The sequence below is a fragment of the Podarcis tiliguerta genome (assembly GCF_965153285.1).
Source record: "Podarcis tiliguerta genome assembly, chromosome: 9".
NCBI classification, from domain to species: domain Eukaryota; kingdom Metazoa; phylum Chordata; class Lepidosauria; order Squamata; family Lacertidae; genus Podarcis; species Podarcis tiliguerta.
The window spans coordinates 28620983-28642301 of record NC_139542.1 but is presented as its reverse complement, the minus strand read 5'-3'; the positions used below and the strand labels follow the sequence as shown (position 1 = coordinate 28642301).

Genomic DNA, 21319 nt, shown 5'->3' with positions numbered 1-21319 from the left:
TCAGTATGTCACTGATCTGAAGGTATTAATATTTTATCCTCCTGCCTCGGAAAATTCTTCACTATTGTTCTCTTCTGCTCTTTTACAGAAAAACGCATTGGTGCTAACTAGTGTGCTTAAAACTAGCTGTACATTTTAACTATGTAAAAATCTGTGCACACATTTCTATTGTTGAACATCAGTAACCGTCAACAGAGCATTAAAAATAAGGTTGCAAAAATAAGACTTCTACTTGTTCATTAAACAATGCTCCAGTCATTAGAGTGAATTCTTCACTGAAGACCTTTCTTGGAAGGAAGATTTGTCTGAGGAACAGACTAGGAGGCAGCTAGCATTTCCTTATTAGTCTCAGTTACTACTGATAAAGTTAAAATGCTTTAGGTCTTTCCTTTTCTTAATATATCTTTGCAGTAGTGTTTGAGCTAGGTAATATAATGCTATTTCAATAGGAACTATGAAAGAAGAGGGAGGTGATTTTTTGTTTAACCCTTGCTGAGTCCTTCTCCAAAGGACAAAGGGAACGTTGGCCTTTACAGGAGTGTAAAGATGTCCTCAAGTGGAATATGAGCTGAAGAAAGCAATGGGAAGACTTCAGAGGGTCAGGACACATCACCACCAACAGGTGATGTGCTACAAGTATGTCACAAAGCGAAGTCCCTGAGAAGAGCAAACAACTATCAAACTAATGAAGGGGGAAAGACCAAAAAAACCCCAAACTATAAAATAGTGTCCATTGAGGACAAATAATAAAGTAAAAGGTAAAGGACCCCTGGATGGTTAAGTCCAGTCAAAGGCGACCATGGGGTGCGGCGTTCATCTTGCTTTTTCAGGCCAAGGAAGCTGGCGTTTGTCCGCAGATAGCTTTCCTGCTCATGTGGCCAGCATGACTAAACTGCTTCTGGCGCAAAGGGACACTGTGATGAGTGCCAGAGAGCACAGAAAGGCCGCTTAGCTTCCCACCACAGGAGTACCTATTTATCTACTTGCATTGGCATACTTTTGTACTGCTAGGCTGGCAGAACCTGGGACAGAGCAATGGGAGCTCACCCCGTCGTGTGGATTCGAACCACCGACCTTCCGATCAGCAAGCCCAAGAGGCTCAGTGGTTTCGACCACAGCACCACCTGCTCCCTATAACTAATAATAATTAATAATAATAATAGACAATACTATCTCAACTATGCACAAACAGAAGACACAAAAATTTAGACATTTGAGGAGCAGAGAAGGAAGAGAAAGAGTGGAATTCACTGTCCACTTTCAAGAAAAGACAAGAATGAGGCTTCAGAGAAAATGAGCATGTCCTTTGAAACAACAGTGTTCCTGCCTTCAAGCACTCGGGGTAGCATAAATCCCACCTGAGGACATCTTACACTTAAGGAGGAAAGAACATCAACCTTAGTGTCTGGGCTATTGGAAGGCAACAAGTAGAGCAACATCAGTTTTGTGAAATTAAGCTATCAATCAACGCTTTCACGGCTAGAACTGAACCATAATACAAGCATTCTGTACCTGCTCTTGTTAAAGAACTACTTTTAGGGGCTGCAGCACTTCTTTGAGGGGTCCCTTCCAAGAGATTGTGTAGGCTAGGAAAGCTTCCTGTCAAGTAGCTGAGTAGGCTCTCTTTTCTTGGACTTTCTTTGGTAAGCAGCCCAGAACGACCGGCATGTACCGGAGAGTCTGTAGCTGTATCCCCACTAGTGTAGCTCAGGGAGTGATATGGATGGATACCCTGAAATGTAAACATAGGCATCGCAGTAAGTCCACCAACAGTCAGCTCCTGCACATGTTTATTTATGTACAAGTCACACCAATTAGAACCAGAGGAAGCGTCAATTCCTGTAAATTACAGCCCAAAGCATAGCTTGGATTGCAGCCCAAGACATAGCTAGACATCAGTAGGTCTGAATTCTCAGTAAACACAGTTAAGATCAGATGGTAATATATATATATATATATATATATATATATATATATATATATATATATATATTTCTTTTGAGGTTTTTATTTATTTGTAACTTTTAGGCGCTGCTGCCCCTAGTCACTCTGCTTGCCACAACACCTTTGCCAACCACTCCTCTCTTTATACATGACAAACTCCCACCCTTTACACCTAACCCACCTGCTTGCATATTTCCTCACACTCACCCCACAGCCCTCACCCGCTTTAAAGAATGGAGAAGAGCTTCAGAGTATGGTTTTCTGAATCAACTCCTCTCCGTGAAACCTCAATGAAGCTACATTTGATGCCAGGGGAAGGCACTTCACAAAGTGGCTTGTTTTATATCCGATCTCCTCCTCGTTTTAAGAATAAAGCAGTTTTACCTTTATTTTAAGACCAGAATCACTATGTGTATGAGTCTTGGATAATTTCCTCATAATCTCAGCCCCTGTCACAGGACCAGAAGAAACACCAGCGGGCGGGGGGCGGGCACCAGTTCCTTCCAGAAGCATTGTATGTTCACTGACAGTGGCTGAAACATCCAACAGTTGCACAGATTAATTATAGGAGAAATGTAGCCAAGGCTATTGGTTATTGAGGATGCTTATTACTAGGCTGCCCTGTAAGTGCTCATTTACATCTGGTACACAGAATTGCAGACATTTGATTTAAACCCAATTTGAGACCCTAAAATGTGGGCCTGTTGACATTTCAAAGAGTATAATGCATTTCTGAAGACTGAGCTGTTCACATCCATTTTTTCCCTCGTCTCTTTGCCACAACTATAAAGTAGTTTTCCATTTGTATGCTCTTTTCACAATTGCCTTTGCATCAAGATCTTCTTTGTCAATTTATGGCAATCTAAGTGAAAAGCTTTATGTAGCATCATTGTTACGAGTGTTCTTCATATTGTACTTAAGATACAGCAAAATTACTAAGAACCACAAATATCGATTTGTTGAGTCTTTTCTAATACACACATTTTTCAATAGTTGTGTGGGAAGCAAAATTGTAATTCAATATAGTTACATAATGGTAACAAGACTAGTGTTCAGAACTGCAATATTTTCTTTCTTGTTGGGCTAAAAAGCTTCAGAAGGTGCTGCCAATAAGTATGCACTTGCTTCCAAAGTGTAATATTTGCTGCCAACTTGCACACTCTAGCATAGTTGTCCATTTCTAAACGTTTTGATTAATTCCCCCCCCCCCCCAGTTTTTCCCTAACACAAGAGCCCTCTTCCAAGTGTTCCTTTCTCCATGCCATTAACAATGTGAACAGGAGACAGCAGAGACAAGCAAAATCACCCAACTGTCCACCTCCCTGTATAAATTGTAGAGCAACTGTCTGCAGCAGGAAACTGGCTCTTCTCATGTAGGTCCATCACGCTCTAGAACCCTGGATAACCAAGATTTTAAAATACTCGAAGGATCCTACACAATTAAAATACGCTTCCAGCTGCAGTCACCCTCCAACTCATGTAGAGCAAAAGAAGCAGGGATGAAAGGGATGGGAAGAATATGCTTATTTCTGTATGCAATGTTAATCGTGTGGAGAAGGGAATACCTGAAAAATAGAAAAAGACTGCATAACCACTACTAATTAATTCCACATGGCACAGACAACACTTCTGTGTAAGTTGAAATCAAAATATGTTAAAACTGATAAATTTGCAAGAAGAAATGCAATAGCAGATATGTAACTGAACTTACTGTCCATGCCATGTTTTAAATTATTACACACTAAGATCTCCTTGATTCTTAATTGCCTGGGTGCCTGATTCAGCCCCCCAAGCAATTTTTTAAGATCACAAATTTTGGTAGCAAAAATGAAAAGTATTAAGTAGACACGGTTTTGGGGCTTACATCTTTTCACCCAGTCAGCATCCTGACGGGGATGCAAATTTTCAATCTTCAAATCAATCATTTAATGAGTGGGCAGGGAATCATAAGTTCTCCATTTCAATTGATCAGAGGAAGAGTCTGTGTGTCTGTATATCTGTGTATCTGCCTGAGTATCTTCTGTCCTGTTTGCACATCCTGTGTGTGCATGTTGAGTGCAGCATAGTCACACCTATTGCTGCCATGCAGCCCACAGAAGGCTGGCCAAAGGTGAATGTAGCCAAGAAGGTTAACTATTCCTGTATTAGAGGCTATAACTTCAGCTTGTGAAGCAACTAAGTTGAGTACCTTATCTCATGGATAAGCAAGGAACATATATACTAGCCTTAAGCATTCCATTCCATAATGAAATATGCAATAGCACACAGAAGGAAAAGACAGAAGCAATTATTATTATTATTTATTCCCAAAGCAAAGTAGATTAACTTAAAGAAAACAAAACCCAATGTGTGCTTGTGCACCTGACAGTCATTAAATAAGAGGACATTTATGGAGTGGGAAAGAAGAAAGAAGAAAAAGAAAAGTTTGACACAATACATTTACAGAAGCAAGTTAAGCTGAGAAAGTGTAGTAGAAATACAAAGATACCTGCATCGAACTCAAATTCTGCTCCGTCAGCACTCGTGTCACTTTGAAGACCACCTCCATTGTCTAGGCCAAAGCCATCCTCTTGCTCATGGTGTACAGTTGACTGGAGTTTTATTGGCTGAGCCGGCCTATGTAAACTCACCCCTTTGAAGGCTGGCGTTACCACAATGAATTTCATCCACTGTCTAGCAAGTGCAATGAGACCTTTCTTTAATGTCACCAGAGCAGGAAGGCCATCACTCTAGAAGACAAACACATAGTACATTCGAAAAACAAATTCAAAAAGGGGGACCCAACCAGGGTATGCAAGGAGCCAACCCATACATCTTTCAGACAACAGATCCTACCAGCTAGCCCAAAACAGCCCAGCTGGGATGGCCCTTCAAGTTCTTGATTTTATTAAAAGAAAACAAGGTTTATTTTTTTCTTTTATCTTACCACATTAACGTCTCTGTGCTATTTCAATAGAACACTTCATGGCCAATGCAATTCAGACACTTGAAAACATACAGGTTTGGGCTAGGAAATTTAAGAAAACAACTTCCACTTAAATACATTTGTAAACACATGACAAATTAGCTTACCATAGTTGCATCTTCAATGATGGAATAGTTTGCTTGATGAAGATAGTGGTGCAGTATATTACACAGCAAACAAGAAGGATTTTCTTGTAGGTAACGGGCTAATTTAGTCAGTCTGTTGTACTTGCTTCTTAAAGGAAAGTGTATGCTTTTGTTCTGAACATATAAAAGTGGTTACATTTATTAAATTCACTGATTCAATACATCAGAATACATCAATACACAACACATTACAAATCTAGCACCAGGCCTGCACATATTGTGCATATACCAAAACCTAGATACAGAATTATATTAGGATTTTACTATTTAAAGACATTACCATTTTAGCAACATTGTAATATTTCATTATTTTTGATTGATGTTAAAACAGAAGGTTGACAAAACTTAACTTCTTATGCATTTCACATTATATGAAAACTACAGAAAACAAATAAACCTAACAACATGTTTTGTGGACCCACAATTTCTTTGTCGAGTACAAATCCCTAGTCTTTCAATCTCTTCCTATAGGACCCATGCTGATGTTTCCATGTGGTTTTACTCCTTTTCGGCTGAATTCATTTGCATGTCTAGTATTCATCTTCTAGCAAAGCCACATCAGTACATGACAAAATACTAAGTACTCAAGTACTGCAATTAGTAATGAAAATCATTATGCAATCAGAATAAATTAAAATACAAGTCACCTGAGCACCAAAAAGCATTCATTCTGTTTCTGCAAGGGTCACCCTAATAACAATTTGAGATGCATGGAAAATGTAATGATATATCGAGTGATGTTTTGGCCTGGTTTCATATGACAGCCTACTAATGAAATATTAGGGCTAGATATAACTACTGTAAGGCAAATAACTAGTTCAAAGCCACATGCAGAAGGACAGCAGAAGTGTTAATATCTGGCCAGAAAAAAGCATTCAGCACTGTTCCAGTACTTTCCAAGGTTCAGGTATTTGAATGTAGAAGTACAATTATTTTTAAAAGACAAAGATGCCAATATCAATATCAATATCCATTTCCAGAGCGGCATTATAATATTTGCATTTGCATTCTGTTTGTCCTCCAAGATAGTATACATGAGGTTATTCCATGTATTCCAAAGGAACAGGCTAGGAAAACTATACTGAGCTAAGAAGTGTTTGCAACTATGAACCCAGAAGGGCCTGCCAACACACTTCTGAAAATTAAACCACTTTTAAAGGAAGTAGTGATGCACTTAATTGTTTATCTATTCATCAACAACACACCCACCTCTAAGGCTTCGGTCATTATACAGCCCATGACAGCACAAACTCGTAGTGTTCCTTCTGTTTCTAATTTGTTTAAGGAGGACTTCACTTGATCAATAGGAAGAAGCCAAGCACCAACAGCAGGAGTTGCTGTGCTTAGAAGGTTCAGCTGCCTGTTGGGGGGAAAAATCAGATATAAAAGTATAATTTCACCTTCCTTCAACTCTGGTGATTGAATATGGCATTTCCATTTAAATATTCTTTAACTGTACACTTGAAAGGTTTAATTGAAACCCAGCTTTCATCTGTACCTATTAGGAACCCAATCCAAAGCCAGCTCATATAAAGCATGTTAAGTTCCAAAAGTTTATTATAGACTTAGCAATGCAGATCAAGGAGACAATGCTAGCGAGCAATGCCAAATTTGGATAATTATGAACTGAGGTAATCGTTAAGTAGACCTTTGTTATGACAATAAGTATCTACTGCATCAGTTGACGTGAAAGCTCCTCAGCTCAGGAAACTCAGGCGAGGAGCTTGATCTGGATCAAGACCCTAGCATGGATAGCTTGGGGGCTTTAACTCTTTGTCTCCTGCTAGGATCCTGATCTAGAATGCCTGCAATTTGCATAGGAAGAAAGGTTTAACTGGGAGTTGGGGAGTTCCCCCACCCAATACAAATTACAGACATTGAGGGGAGACTCTTCTGGACTGAGAGCACATCAGGGCCCCCATTTGTGTATGGGGGGGGGGATCCTGTACTTTAAGGCAAAGATACATAGCTAACATACTATGTGGTTTGGCCTAAAAGACTATAGCACGCAGCCTGAATACTCTAAAGTGGAAACCACCGTACCTTGAAAATATATGGGCAGGTGAACGCACATTTGTAGGAGCAGCAAAACTGAACCAAATCTCTTTGATTGTCAGTTTCATGCTACAAGAATCAGGTGGAGGTGGCCTTAGAGGGTGGTCTTTTTTCAGATCATCTGATTCAACCCCTTCATCCTATATAAAAAAGATAAAGGGAAGAGAGAAGAAAGAAAGGTGCAAGATAAATTTGTTTTTCAGAATGGAAGAAATGCTTCCAGTTCTTTAAAATATTCTGAAAGTGCTCGTGGACTGCAAGCTTTCCCACTGGGATGCATTCAAAGTGACCAAGGACAGGAAAATCAGATCCATTTAGCAAATAAGAAAATGTGTTGCTACCGAACAAGAGCAATAGGAAACATGCCTTCTGTTAAAACGGAAAGAGGTAAAACCATCGCAAGAGGTTATTTATTTATGATTGTTTTGTCAAAATCAGTATATATATGTATATATAGAAAAAAAACAAAAAACAAAACATGTCTCACCTGCTCATCTGAAATGGAATTTGGATGAGTGTCTGATGCAGCACTTAACTGATCACAGGGGAGATTTTCGTCAGAGACATCAGTATTGTAACCACTACCGGTTGGAGAATCAGAAGAATTGTTAGATGCAAGCAATCCACCCCTTTCTGCAGCTGAAGATTTACCCATGTTCCCAAAGGTACTATATAAAACAGCACCAGACTGTCTGCCACCTAGAAGTATAAGAAAGAGGGAAATGTTGGTTTGCTCAATTTATTATGTTAGGGCACAAAATAAAGGGTCCAATATGTTGCTTTACCTTTTATTGTCAAATTTTCAATTCCGCACTCAAACATTATCCAGCCCCATTTCTCTTGGCTGGGACCTATCCGTGTTACATCTGGAACTGCTTGATGATCTGTTTCATCTACAAATGAAAAGTCGTCCAACTCTTCCAATGTGAAAAGGACTTTTGATTTTTCAAAAGGAATCGCTGTTATGGCACAGGTCCCAATATCTGCAGGGAGGAAAATATTGTTGATATCAGTATAGCTGTCCAGTAAAATGTTATTTATTTCATTTGTGGGAATGTAGATACAGTTCAAGACGCAAGACTAGAGCAGTGCACATTTTAGGCCATTGTGCTATGGCTATACGTTATTCCAACAGTGAAAATATGCTGCAATGAGTAAATTTTAACAAGAAACAGGTAATGCAGTTCTGATAAGTGTTTTGTAGCGGAAACGCTTTGAAACTAGGATTACAAACAAGTTTACCTGCTGTATCAAGGCCCCTGAGCTGCCCATGAATACGGTGAATATTAAGCTTTGCTGCAATTTCTTTTCCTTTCTCTGCTCCAGCATTTGATCGCAGAGAACCAGAAGACTGAGGCTGCATTTTATTGGTATGGACATACTTGTCAAAAGTTACAGAGCTTCTCCTCGTTTCGGTACTGTTTGGATTTTCTTCAACAACACCCCTTTTAAATGAAAAGGAAATATTTGAGTCGTTTCTTAAACTTCATTTGTACCATCAGCAAACATATTTACAATTCAAGTGCTTTTGTTGCCTAAATAAATGCTAATAGCAAGCAACAATAACTAAACAGGGCAATCAGGTGAAAGTCATAGTTCTCACGGTGATTACTGCAAGATATACATCACAAGTCTGCCCTATATCGTCTAATATGAAATGCCTATCATACATAGGACAAGATGGTTAAACCGTTTTTAACGTATTCATAACGTTTTCCCCAGAAATCTACACTGCACTCATTTTGAGAAAATCTGGAATGATTTGAACCCATTCCTTTCTTTTTCCATCTCAGTTTGAGACTTAATTTCTAATTTAGGAAGAAGTCGCTATCAAGAAATTGCTTGACGGGAAGTTTATTAAGCTCTGCTATGTGACTACACACAGACACCATGAATTATCAAAGGTACTCCCTTACCTGTTCATACGAACCTGTGTAGCAATCCTATCAAAACACAAAGCCACTAAAGAAACATGGGTAACATTTTTGCTTGGAGCTGTGCCTGACGATTCTTCCACTGACGCTTGCAGTAAACACAAGTTTACCTACAAAAAGCGATCCGAAAGAATAATGAAAACCTTTGCCGTGTTCTTTAAGGATATAAAACAAGGCTTACTTTTCATCCCACTGAATCCAGAAAAATCAACAACAACCTGAATATCACTTCACCCAAATGCTGCTAAAATAAGAATGTTAACTGAACAGCCAAACTATCTTGTCTGAAGTGGTATCAATAAAAATGGAGTGTCTTCTCCCCATGCAGCTCTCCATTTTATGCCTTGGTGCCCTACTCCATGCTGCTGGCACAATAAGATATAACATTAAGCTAATGCATAAAACTACCCGTCTTGCAAGTTTACTTGGTCATATTGCTTGTTACCTTGGGCAGTGAAACATTGGCTTGAAGACCTTTAATGGTCACATTATCTTGCTTGAGAGAAAGATTTGTCTGTGTTTTTACTTGTGTTGTTCCTGCAGCAGGGGTTTCTATTTTTGTTCCTCTGATATCCTGCTTGGAGGACAGCTGGGGAGAAAGTGATGCCAGTTAGTGCTCCGTTTAGCCCATTTAAGCTAGCAGAAGTAAAAATGGCACATAATTCAGAGAGTTCAGAAAGATCTTTTAGGGCAGGAATTAAAGCAAAATAACGTAATCAAAAACTGTGGTGTCTCTCCCTGTTCTGAAGCAGACCACTACTACTTACAAAAGAGAGACAGAAACAAGCATCACCATGGCTATTTCCTTTACAACCCCACCTTCTGTGAATAAACCTTATGCATTTAGTAGAGATATTATGACATAGTAAACATACATTTTCTGAGAAGGTTGTTTTTCTGTTTTGTACAGCTTCTCTGAGGACCTTACAATGCAAATCATCCACAATGGCTGCAGGGTGACACGTGCAAGCGCAGTGAACCATTGCCTCTATATACCTGTAGGAAAATTAGTTCAAAACAATCTCATTCATAAGAAATAAAATCAAGACACGAACCATACAAAGGTTACAAACATTTATTAGCTTACCTTCTAAAGAAAAATATGGGTGTGGGGTGGGGGTGGGGACGACGGGAAGGGGAGATACTGAAAGCAAGTTGAGTGTAATGGGGCAATGGGGTAGGAAGGGTTGGTGAGCAGAGCAAGCAGAGGAGGCAGCCTCTCATTAATACTGGTGTTTTGCAACCACAGTATTTCGACCATGCAAGAGGGAGAGATATCTCTAGTTCTAGTGAGACAGATAAGAAAGAACATTGAAGTGATCCTTATTTGGCTGCAACTCATTACTTAAAATTTGTCAGGCTAGCTTCCTGTGATGAAGCGATAGCCTGGGTGATGGGCCATTAAGGGAAACAAAGGAGAGAGGCTTTGTGTGAGATGGCAAATGGGCGACCGCTCCCCCAGGTCATAGTTAGAAGTTGAACCCAGAGTTGGGAGTTGAGAGTGCAAAGAGGTGGCCTAGAGTAAAGCAGCAAACTGCTTGAATCCAAGGCTGTGGCTATTGGAGAAACAAGACCCTTTCAGGGTGTTGATGCTGTGAACTGCTCTATTATAGGCTCACGTTGTATATATGTATAAATAAATCATATATCCTAAAAACACCATAGTTGCTGCCGTGCCTCATTTCCAAAAGGAAGCACGAACCCTGGGTAAGCACCTGGAACCTCACACCACTCAGAGATTAGGCTGACATATAGCAATACTTTACCATGTCAACATGGAGGTTGGTTATCCTTGACCATTTGAAGCACAAAAACAACACCATGACTTGTGCTACTGCAACAGGCCCATGTATGTGATCCCATCAGCTATTTGTTATAAGTTCAGACTGTTAGGTTCATTCTTCTCCCCAAAATGTGAAATACCTGTCTAAAGCTTCTGCTACAAGAGGTGTGAGAACTACATCCACAGTTCCTTTTATTTCCACAATAGCGGTTGTTCGTGTCTGGGAAACTGGGTGATCGAGCGTCCATTCTTCCGTTATTGTTTCATCATCTGTATTATCAAGGATTTTCTTATCCAAGGGAGTATACGGGTTACTAAACAAACAAAAGTACAAATTATTAGTTTTTAAAGAAAATATGCAGCTGCTTTCTATTGTTACTTGATACAGCAGAATTTATTAGAAGCATTTATTTGGCTAACCCTCTTTTCAAGATACAACTATCTTGCAGTGCTAAGAGCACAAGGTGAGAGAGTTTAATAAGCTGTCTAATTTGAAGAATGGCAGGTGTTCACACAAGGCCAATTCAATCACAAAGATAAGAATCCCAGTAAGATTGCAGCTTTGCCACGTTTATTTGTTGGGTGTTTTCTCAAATGACTAGCTTAAGCTAACCTAAGAAACAAATGTTTGCTTCATAATTCAGTGATTCTTAAATAAGGATGTAGTTAATGCCGTCAGTTCAGGACATTAAAGGCATAATTGCTTTAGCCAATTAGCAAGTGCCTTCAGTCACAATGTAAATCAGAGATTACTAGTACCCACAGGGCACATATACTTCTTTTGTCTCCTTCAGTATTTCCTTGAAGACTCAGCCCAATATGACTAATGAAATGTACTACAAAGCATTACATGGACATTCAAAGGGGAAAAGATGCTAGGGAAGAAATGTGGGTTATCTAAAGAGAGCTTGCAAGCTTTATGCTTCAAAGAAATCCAAGTACAATCTCAACAGTGTCAGCATTAAACAGCTTCTACATGCTGAGCTGTACATGACTGCATGCATTATGGAAAGCAAACTGCAAGTCACTAGTATGCATGAGATTATTAACAGCTCCAGTGACTGAAATTTGTTTTGAAAGCAGCATGCCTTGATTCATCATCATAAACAAGCTACACTGAATGAGAAATTTTTAATCGGGAACAAACGTAAGGAAAATGACACATAAGACTCTCACATTTACACAGTCTGGCACCACTTATCAAGCCTGTGCATGCTTTTTATCTGTCAGATGGTAGAATGTTTCACAATCATTTCCATAATCCCCTGAAAAGCCATTTGTGCTTAGAGCAGATAGCCAATGGGGAGGTACACTTTGCTCTTTAGTCTAACAGCATCAAACTGCAAGGATATTTCAAAGCAAACAGAATTTTAACACAGGGATCATTGGAAAGGAACAGGAAAGACGTCTATCTCTGATTCAGCACCATACTCTGAGAGATTCTGGAAAGCAGAAGCATGTTTAATGATGCCCTGGTCTTATAGATCAGTATAGTCCTTACTGCAAAATGGGGAAATTGTTCAAACTGGTGAAGACTCAAACAAAAGGAATTATTTCCCATACAGTGGTACCTCGGGTTAAGAACTTAATTCGTTCCGGAGGTCCATTCTTATTCTGAAACTGTTCTTAACCTAAAGCACCACTTTAGCTAATGGGGCCTCCCGCTGCTGCTGCGCTGCCGCCACACGATTTCTGTTCTCATCCTGAAGCAAAGTTCTTAACCCGGGATACTATTTCTGGGTTAGCAGAGTCTGTAACCTGAAGCGTCTGTAACCCGAGGTACCACTGTATCAGCCTATTTTTAAGATTCCCTTCTTATATGCTTCAAGCAGCATGGAAGCTGCTTGAGTGGTGTGCAAATCCATGGTGTGCATGGGAATATGAGACAATTAGCATCTCATTCAGAAGAAGGGTGGCAACTGGGTGGGAAAGATTCAGCCCTGTTGACATGGTCATGGTTTTTACATATACCCTTTTGTAGTGTAGGACTGCATCCAACAGAAGCAGTGCCACCTTCTTTCAAGTGCACAGGAAGGGAACTTGACTTTTACAATATAATAAACATATTGCAATTTGTTACTCACTTAGATGTTGATCCTGTAAACTGCATACCTCGGTCCAGGAGAGCATTCGCTGTGAGACCCTGCTTAACAATCTAGAAGAGAAAATTTCTTATTACTTCTGTTCTAGGGGTTTTAACCTTACAACCTATAGAGGAGTTTAACATAAAATATCCTATTTGTATTTCCCCTATCACTATGAACACTGCTACATGTCTACATTTGACTTTACAGTTGAATTTACAGCTGAAATCTGCACTGATGATACAGATTTGTTAAAAAGCAAACAAACAAGAGCACCACATAATTCCACGTTATACTTTTAAAAACATTGCTTGAAAGCAACACAAGGGGTCAGTGTGTCTGGCTGTTAACCAGGAGGTTGGCTGGTTCGAGCCCACCAAGATATGGTTGTGGGCAGGATTCCAGCACTGCAGGGGTCTGAACTAGATGATGCTTGGGGCAACTTCCAACTATACAGTTCTATGATTCTAACAAGACACATAAGTCTTAAGTGTTCAATGGATCGATACTTTGTAAAGATGTTACACAAAACCACATATTTAATAGATACAAAACGCCCTGACTGAACCTTGAAATAGAAACCCAATTAGAGCACTTCTTCATGAAAATCAGTCTTGTGAACACTTTGAAGAGATTTACAACAGAATATTGCAGCTCTTGTTTACTGATTCACAATTCAAACAAAATGTACGTATGGCTGTGAAGGACTGAAGTGAATTGTTTTTTGGTAAGGCAGGTATGCTAACCAATTAACAGACTGCTATGTAATTATGTATCTAACTCTAACTCATTCCCATTTCCCAAGTTACAACTTTAATTTCAACACACTTATCCATGATAATTATTTTATATAACATTAGCAAGTCATTTCAAAGTTCACCGTAACAAAGATTCACTAAAACTATGCACTCCCCATGCATTTTTTACAACCCATTCAAGTGCTTGCTTTCCTTTAAATTGATTTCAAATCCACTGTGCTATTTTTTACCTTAAAGGTTGGGACAGAAAGCTGTTCAAAAGATGAGGAACTTTCCTCACTAGTCGGAGTGTCAAGATCTAAAGGGCGATGTAAGGAGGATTTAGAGGTTCTTTTGTTTGTCGGATGTTTGACTGACCAGTTAACCACTTGGTACTGGGTAAGGTAACTTTGGTAGCAGTTCATGACAGGCTGCTGGGAAGTAATTTGCTCATTCTCTGGAGCCTTCTCAGCTTCTATGACATATAAATGCTCTACAAGTTCATCTTCTACTCCCAAAGCAGAAACAAATGACGCTTGGGAGGGATGAGTTTTTATTGGAATGACCTTTGGATCGTGACTAGTTTCTCCATGCAATGTAGTAGTCAAGGGTCCTTCTACACTGTGATAGATTGAACCTCTCCCATAATCAATTTGCTTGGCTTGCTTTCTCTTCTTTTTTCTTCCAGGATATGTTCCTGGACCCTCGTCGCTGCTTATGGGTTCAAAGTCCTCAGCTGCTGAAAAGTAGGCTTCGCTATCAGCCATTGACATGCTGGAGTCCATGGAGCGATACTGGTGAAATGAATTTGAGTCTGCAGAAGGGGTATATGGGAATGAACCAAAGCTTCTCCGTTGCTTTGGAGAGTCTAAGACATTTTCATCACTGCGGGAGACATCACTGCTGAACTGCACACCAGCTGGAACAGGTTGCTTATCTCCATAGAAGGCTGCAGTAAGACTTTTGGTACTTCCAAGTCGAGTAGAACATACTGATGCTTGCCGTTTCAAAGGAGATCTAAGAGGAGATTGTCCAACAGGTCTCTCTTGGAGGTTAGGAGATACAGGACTACTTTCCGAACCTTCTGCTGCAGAACTAGAAGGGGGAGAAAACATTCTTCTCAATAATGATACACATCTTCTTTATAATAAGAAGAAACTTTCCAGTTGAACAGTGGAAAATGAATGATTTGAATAAATTTGCATATAATCCATAATCACGGGATTCATGAAAGATTACAATAAATGATTAAACAAAGGTCACAATTCCACAAACTGTGGCACCTGCTAAAGTCCCAATTTATTTTCAATGTATCTTCAGTATACAGTATATAATGGACTGGACAGTAGCCATTATATATAATCCATACACAGTATAAGCTAATGGTTCCTCTCTCCTGCCCCTCACTCCTCCAGTGCTCTACATAGCAAGGAAGCAACAAGTCTAGACTTGATGGGTAGCATCAAAATCAGCCATTTTGTCAGCACTAGGATTCCAACCTGCGCCAAATAACTTTACCCCTCCTCTCCTTGTCCTCCCCAAATCTGCTCTGGAGTGTTGGGGAGAAATCCAGAATAGATATAGGGAGCACTCATAGGGGGGGATGAATGCTGCCCACAAGGAAATCTTTGCACTGCTGGAACAAGTTAGTTGGGTACTATCTGTTGCTAGCATTGCCACAAATGTTTTTACGTTCTATAGCCAAAGCTTTTGTTGTGTAGTAAATGAACATTGAGAAGCAGCATATTCACCTTCCATGGGCATCTTCTCTTTTTGCACCTGCCAAGAACTCCTTTTGCCCCAAGTGGTCTTCAACAGCGGAAGAAGGGCTTTCTCTATCACCTGCAAGCAAGGGGAGTGCAGCACTAGAACTACTATTCTCTTCTGAAGAGGAGGAAGAACTATGAGATCGTAGCGGTACTTGTAAATTCAGGTGCTGAGATTTTCTTTCTTCTATTCCCACAGTTCGGCATTCCCAATCTTTCCTTTTAATGCCATTTGCCTTGCCTAAGAACAAAGCAAGAAAATATTATATACAAAACAGTCAATAATAAAGGTATTAGCACTTCTCCTTTGTTCTTGTAAAAAGGATTTCCAAATTGAGGAGTAAGTACATATATGTTTTATTTGTAATTTTTTGTAGAAATTGTAACAAGCTATCCATGAATCAACCCAGTTACCAATTTGGAATATCTTTGTACAGTACAACACATTATCATCTCCAATATTAGAAACTAGGCTTACAATTTAATAATATATGTAGCAATAATCATAACAACAACAATATTTCAGTGACAGCTCTATGTCACTTTACCCTCAATAATGGCTATTTTATTTATGCCGCTAGCTAGTGTTAAAAGAGAAATTATTTACTATGATGCTAAATAATCTCCAATATATGAATATTCTGTCAAGTATATGCATTTGCACACACACACACACACACACACACACACACTAGTTACCATCCATAATTTTGGGAAGCTCTTTGGTAATAATCCATTCTCCAGGCTGTAGCAAAGATTGTCCATAAAACATATCTGATTCGGCACTTGTACTTGAAAAAGCAGAGCTACTTGATGGTGTCAGCTCTTCAAGCTTGAAGAAGTCTAATCCTGAAACTGTGCCACCAAAAAACCTACAACCTCCAAGACAGCCACACTTGTTCTTACTTCTCTTATTCTTTGTATTATCATCTGGCCATAAAAACCATAACCTACAAAAGAAAAGGTAACATTTTAAAAAGAGGCATATTTTAATTCAATGGAATAATATCATTCCAAGTGTTACTAGCCCCCAAACTTCCACAGAAATTGAGGCTAATTATTTCACCCATTTGGCCAAACAAGCAAATTAATCTGCACTGATTAAGAAGGCTGGGTTGGCTGTTTTTTAGAAGCAGACAGGTGCTTAAGGAAGCCAACTGTCACTAAAAATAATAGGAGTGTGCCTCTAAAGCAGCGGTTCTCAACCTATGGGTTCCCAGATGTTGTTGGACTACAACTCCCATCATCCCTGAGCTCTGGCCTTGCTAGCTAGGAGTGATGGGAGTTGTAGTCCAACAACATCTGGGGACCCACAGGTTGAGAACTGCTGCTCTAAAGACTTAGGCTATGGCATGCGGGTTGCAGCATAAAATTAAACTAACCCCACTCCCCAAAAATCCTTGTCACTAACTCTCATGATTTAGTACATCAATTCCTAAACATGGAACCCATTAAATCACAATGACAAAATTCTGCCTTAGTATATTTATTCTAGTTATTAGCAAAGTACTTGTTAAGATTCATTCATGCAAGATCCTAAATATAAGCACTTCACTTGTCCATCATTCAATAGCCCATTAAGCATGACCACATTTTCACTTTTAGATCCATGTGACTACTTAAAGACATTTTTTCACCTGTAGCTTCTCTTACCTCTTAGTCCTGTTATCATGAGTTTCCAAAAAATGTCTCTGTGCTTCATGCTTAGAATGGTGATCTGCTGCTAAAGCAACATCAGCAGTGATAAGGCCCAAATTGACTGACCCTGCTTCTAGCCAATATGCTCTCCGCAGCACTGCAGGCTGAAGGCCAACTCGGCAACTGTTCACTTGCTCAATGTATTGTCGTAGCTGGACGTCTTGAATGGCAGCACTTACACCTTCACCAACAGACTGATTGTGGAGGTTACAATTGGCAAGGCGCACAGCACCCATCTAAAAGTTAAATAGAGAAAAAATATCAGTAGGTAGAATGGGACGCGGGTGGCGCTGTGGGTTAAAGCCTCAGCGCCTAGGGCTTGCCGATCAAGAGGTCGCGGTTCGAATCCCCGCGGTGGGGTGCGCTCCCGCTGTTTGGTCCCAGCCCCTGCCAACCTAGCAGTTCGAAAGCACTCTCGGGTGCAAGTAGATAAATAGGGACCGCTTACTAGCGGGAAGGTAAACGGCGTTTCCGTGTGCGGCTCTGGCTCGCCAGAGCAGCGATGTCACGCTGTCCACGTGACCCGGAAGTGTCTTCGGACAGCGCTGGCCCCCAGCCTCTTTGAGTGAGATGGGCGCAAAACCCTAGAGTCTGTCAAGACTGGCCCGCAGGGGTACCTTTACCTTTACCTTATCAGTAGGTAGCAGTAAAAAAATCTGCCTCTCCCCCCCACCCATGATAAATGAAATTTGGATGGCATTACCCATGTCCCTCCCTCCTCAAGCACCTCCTTCCCAAGCACATTATGTAATATCAACAGCTTATTCTTTTAAAGAAAAGTGTAAAATAATGTTTTAGAATTACAATACTACAGAAATGAAGGGTCATGAGATACGAAAAGAACACCTACCTTTATATTAGTGGCACAACCATGTTCTACAACGTATATATCTGCCCCATCTACAGCAAGTCGTGTCATAGTGTACTTTAATGCATCTGATGTTGGACAAGGGCCTGAAATGCAACTTATCTAAAGAAAATTTGGAACAGAAAACACAATTATGCAAAGAAAAGAAAAGAAAAGTACATAATTACATATTCTCCTTGGTATAATTTAAAAGGAATGAGAACAGTGATTATTCTTCTGCAAACTGTGGAACATGTGAACAGGATTTCCACCTTCTAAACAGTAAAATTGGTGTCCTGGGGAGGGGGTGTCTTACTTTTCTGCATAATATCTTAACTTTTTAAGAAATCCCTCTCTTCCATATTGCCATTTTGAACGCTGCAACTGCATTTCTGTTTTCCATGAAACTTATTTCAGAAGCTTGCCTCAATCTAGTTTATAAATTCCAATGTGTGCAAAGTATTTCACCCGTTTCATGAGCAAGTGGCAGCAATGGTTGTGGGGGAGGGGCTTCACCGCAACCACTAATAAAGCTGGAAGGGCATTAACCTCCAAATGTTCACCTATTTCTTACATGACCAATTTCTCTTACCAAACTATAGCTAGAAAATATCAGATCATAGCTAGGCTTTACCTTAGCTTCACAGAAGCGGCGATCAATTCCATGCTGACATATGACTACGGATTTTGGCCTTTCCAGTTCAAACTCACGGCACGCCACATGAAACACAAATGTCTGTCCCCATTCGAGCAGGCATGCAAGCTGCAAAGAGGTAAGAACGCATTGACTACAGTGAAACAGTCATTAAAACTGAAGGTTTTCAGAACTATTTGAAAAATGGCCCAAGAAACTGAACTTTCATGGCTTCCGATCCTTGGAACTGATTCTACAAAATGAGCTCAAAATCTTGCCCTTATAATTATCGTAATGACATACATCCTAGGTCTGCAAAAAGGGAAAGGGCAACATACAAGGTAGCTTTGGAATGCAAGCAGCCAGGTGTAGTCAACATTCATTACCAACTATCTGCTATAGAGTTTTAACTCACTTGTACAACAGACTTGTTCTTGTGTAAAGGTGGCTTCACCTACCACTCCCCCCCCCTCTATAGCCCCCCTGCATTCCCCAAAATCTGATCCAGAGATTTGGGGGACTATCCACAACAGGTAGGATGGGAACAGGGGCTGCAGCGAGGAGGAGGTGTGAAAGTCCCATCGCACCCTCTTTTTATCAATAGCATTTGTTTGACTCCAGGTCTGCTTCTTTGTTTAAATCCTTCAACCAATAACTTCTACTCTTCATATTCACACTAAAGCAGCACACAGAAAAAACTGGAAAGGATCAACAAATGGAACATTAACATTGAAAAACACGCTGCTTGTTCAAAGGTGCTTAAGTTGCATGACAACCAATGTATTGATTCACATGTTAGTCCAAGTATTTGCCAAAATACACATACAAAATAACTGGACTTTTCATTTTAAAAAAGTAATTTCAGCTGGAAAAGAGGCCTATGGACTTTACATTCTAATTTTATATACAGTGGTACCTTGGGTTACATATGCTTCAGGTTACATACGCTTCAGGTTACACACTCCGCTAACCCAGAAATATTACCTCGGGTTAAGAACTTTGCTTCAGGATGAGAACAGAAATCGTGTGTTGGAGGCACAGTGGCAGCAGGAGGCCCCATTAGCTAAAGTGGTGCTTCAGGTTAAGAACAGTTTCAGGTTAAGAACAGACCTCCGGAATGAATTAAGTACTTAACCCCAGGTACCACTGTACATAATATATTCTGTTATAACAAGCTTCTTATCCCTAGAGAGTATGAAGCAGCACTTTGTTGAGAAATCTTTTTAGTAAGCGTATTATTGTGAACAATTGTGCTATTCTCACTGAAAATATATTCCACAGAAACTGAAGTGCTAAACATAATGGTTTCTCATGCAACATTTAACTAATTCATATAGAAAAAGTAAGAATGCATTCAACATGCAAGTTCTCCACAAGCCTCTTTCTTCAAGTCTTTTTACAAGGTGTTTTCTCCTATGCAATCAGAACCTAAACTGCCATGAACAAATGAGAACCTCAACGTTATCTACAGTAGATTCCTGAAAAAAGGAACACAAAAGCTGACAGTGCTTTATCCTCCTTCGTTAAGTTTTACTAATGCAGTCAGATTTAAACAGATTAGCTTTAAAAAAATATATTGTGTGGATCCAAGCCAAGTAAATTAAAGCAAACCAAACAAAGGTGCATGTGGAAGCTATTTGAAATTCCTGATGCTTATCTTCTTAAATTGTGGATAAACAAAGAGCTAAGTCTAACATTTTGAGGTTTAAAAATCTGGATCAACATTTACAGTCCATGTACTTCTCTTTCTTTCTTTTCCTTCCTTCTCTCTATCTAAAATTCCTCCCTTGATTATCATTTTGGAATTTCAATTCATTTTAGATAGAAACAATCATGTGAATATTCCCTTCAATATCTGGTGTTTAAGAAAAACAGCAAGGAAGCCTAAAATTAGTGACCTAACTTGTAGAATCATAACCTAGTTTAATAAAGCCAGGATATACAAAAGTTTCAGGGACTCAAGTGCCACCCTTTCATGAGAGAAGGAAAACAAGCCAAAAAGCTGCTCTCAACGAACACTTCCCATTACATGCAAACCATGAGTTTTGATGGTTTCCAAGCAAGCCAGGATTCATAAGCCAACTTTAAAGAATGGCTTCATAGTCTGGCTTGTTTAACCAGAGTTTCCCAGATTGCATGGAATGGGAAGTTATGATTAACGGAGACTTCCTGACTTGCGTCTCTGCCCATGTGAAGAAAGGAGGTATAAGGGCTGCATATGGCTTAGTGTGTTTGGATCAGGCGCTTGGTTCATGCCAAGAAAACAGTGCGCACATTCAAATCCAATGCTGAGTGGCATACCTGCGGAACTGTAACTTTGGATGTCAGGCTCCCAGCTTGCACATCAATCAACCACGCATATTCTAAAGAGTCAGCTCCCAGGGGCAAACCTTCTGCTGAAAACATAGCATGGGCCCTTAGCTGCAGACCTGAAAGGCTCATATGACCCTCACGAAGAACTTCATCCACACTGGGCCTCTGTGAAGAATCAAAGACTGGTCAGGTGGGGGAGAAAGCCCACTAAAATAAGCCTGCATTATCTGGCTATGGATTAATATTTTGCAACTATGCAATAGTGTTGCTCTTCTTTGGAAATAGAAAAGCAAATGTTTATAGGTTCATCAGATGCATGTAAGCTATAATTTTGTCAAAATGCACAAATTAGATCAAGATGCTTATGACTCTTACTTATTATGTTTATCTATGGTGAACGAAATAAACATTTT

General features: G+C 39.8%; 1 protein-coding gene across 37 annotated transcripts in view; it reads right to left on the bottom strand.

Moving 5' to 3' along the window:
- The window catches only part of BLTP1 (bridge-like lipid transfer protein family member 1), a 108329-nt gene that overhangs the window by 53267 nt on the left and 33743 nt on the right, over window positions 1-21319 (bottom strand). For all 37 annotated transcript variants that reach the window (XM_083456876.1, XM_083456887.1, XM_083456910.1 and 34 more), the window contains exons 22-42: window positions 20895-21071; window positions 18594-18722; window positions 17963-18082; window positions 17068-17348; window positions 16114-16364; window positions 15400-15655; window positions 13900-14743; window positions 12912-12982; window positions 10968-11141; window positions 9920-10040; window positions 9490-9633; window positions 9027-9154; window positions 8353-8555; window positions 7896-8093; window positions 7598-7809; window positions 7099-7250; window positions 6265-6415; window positions 5017-5169; window positions 4433-4673; window positions 2329-2477; window positions 1513-1732 (exon numbers count right to left, since the gene is read on the bottom strand). In XM_083456876.1, the coding sequence (XP_083313002.1) occupies window positions 1513-1732; window positions 2329-2477; window positions 4433-4673; window positions 5017-5169; window positions 6265-6415; window positions 7099-7250; window positions 7598-7809; window positions 7896-8093; window positions 8353-8555; window positions 9027-9154; window positions 9490-9633; window positions 9920-10040; window positions 10968-11141; window positions 12912-12982; window positions 13900-14743; window positions 15400-15655; window positions 16114-16364; window positions 17068-17348; window positions 17963-18082; window positions 18594-18722; window positions 20895-21071 (4375 nt within the window). The remainder of the gene's footprint in view (window positions 1-1512; window positions 1733-2328; window positions 2478-4432; window positions 4674-5016; window positions 5170-6264; window positions 6416-7098; window positions 7251-7597; window positions 7810-7895; window positions 8094-8352; window positions 8556-9026; window positions 9155-9489; window positions 9634-9919; window positions 10041-10967; window positions 11142-12911; window positions 12983-13899; window positions 14744-15399; window positions 15656-16113; window positions 16365-17067; window positions 17349-17962; window positions 18083-18593; window positions 18723-20894; window positions 21072-21319) is intronic.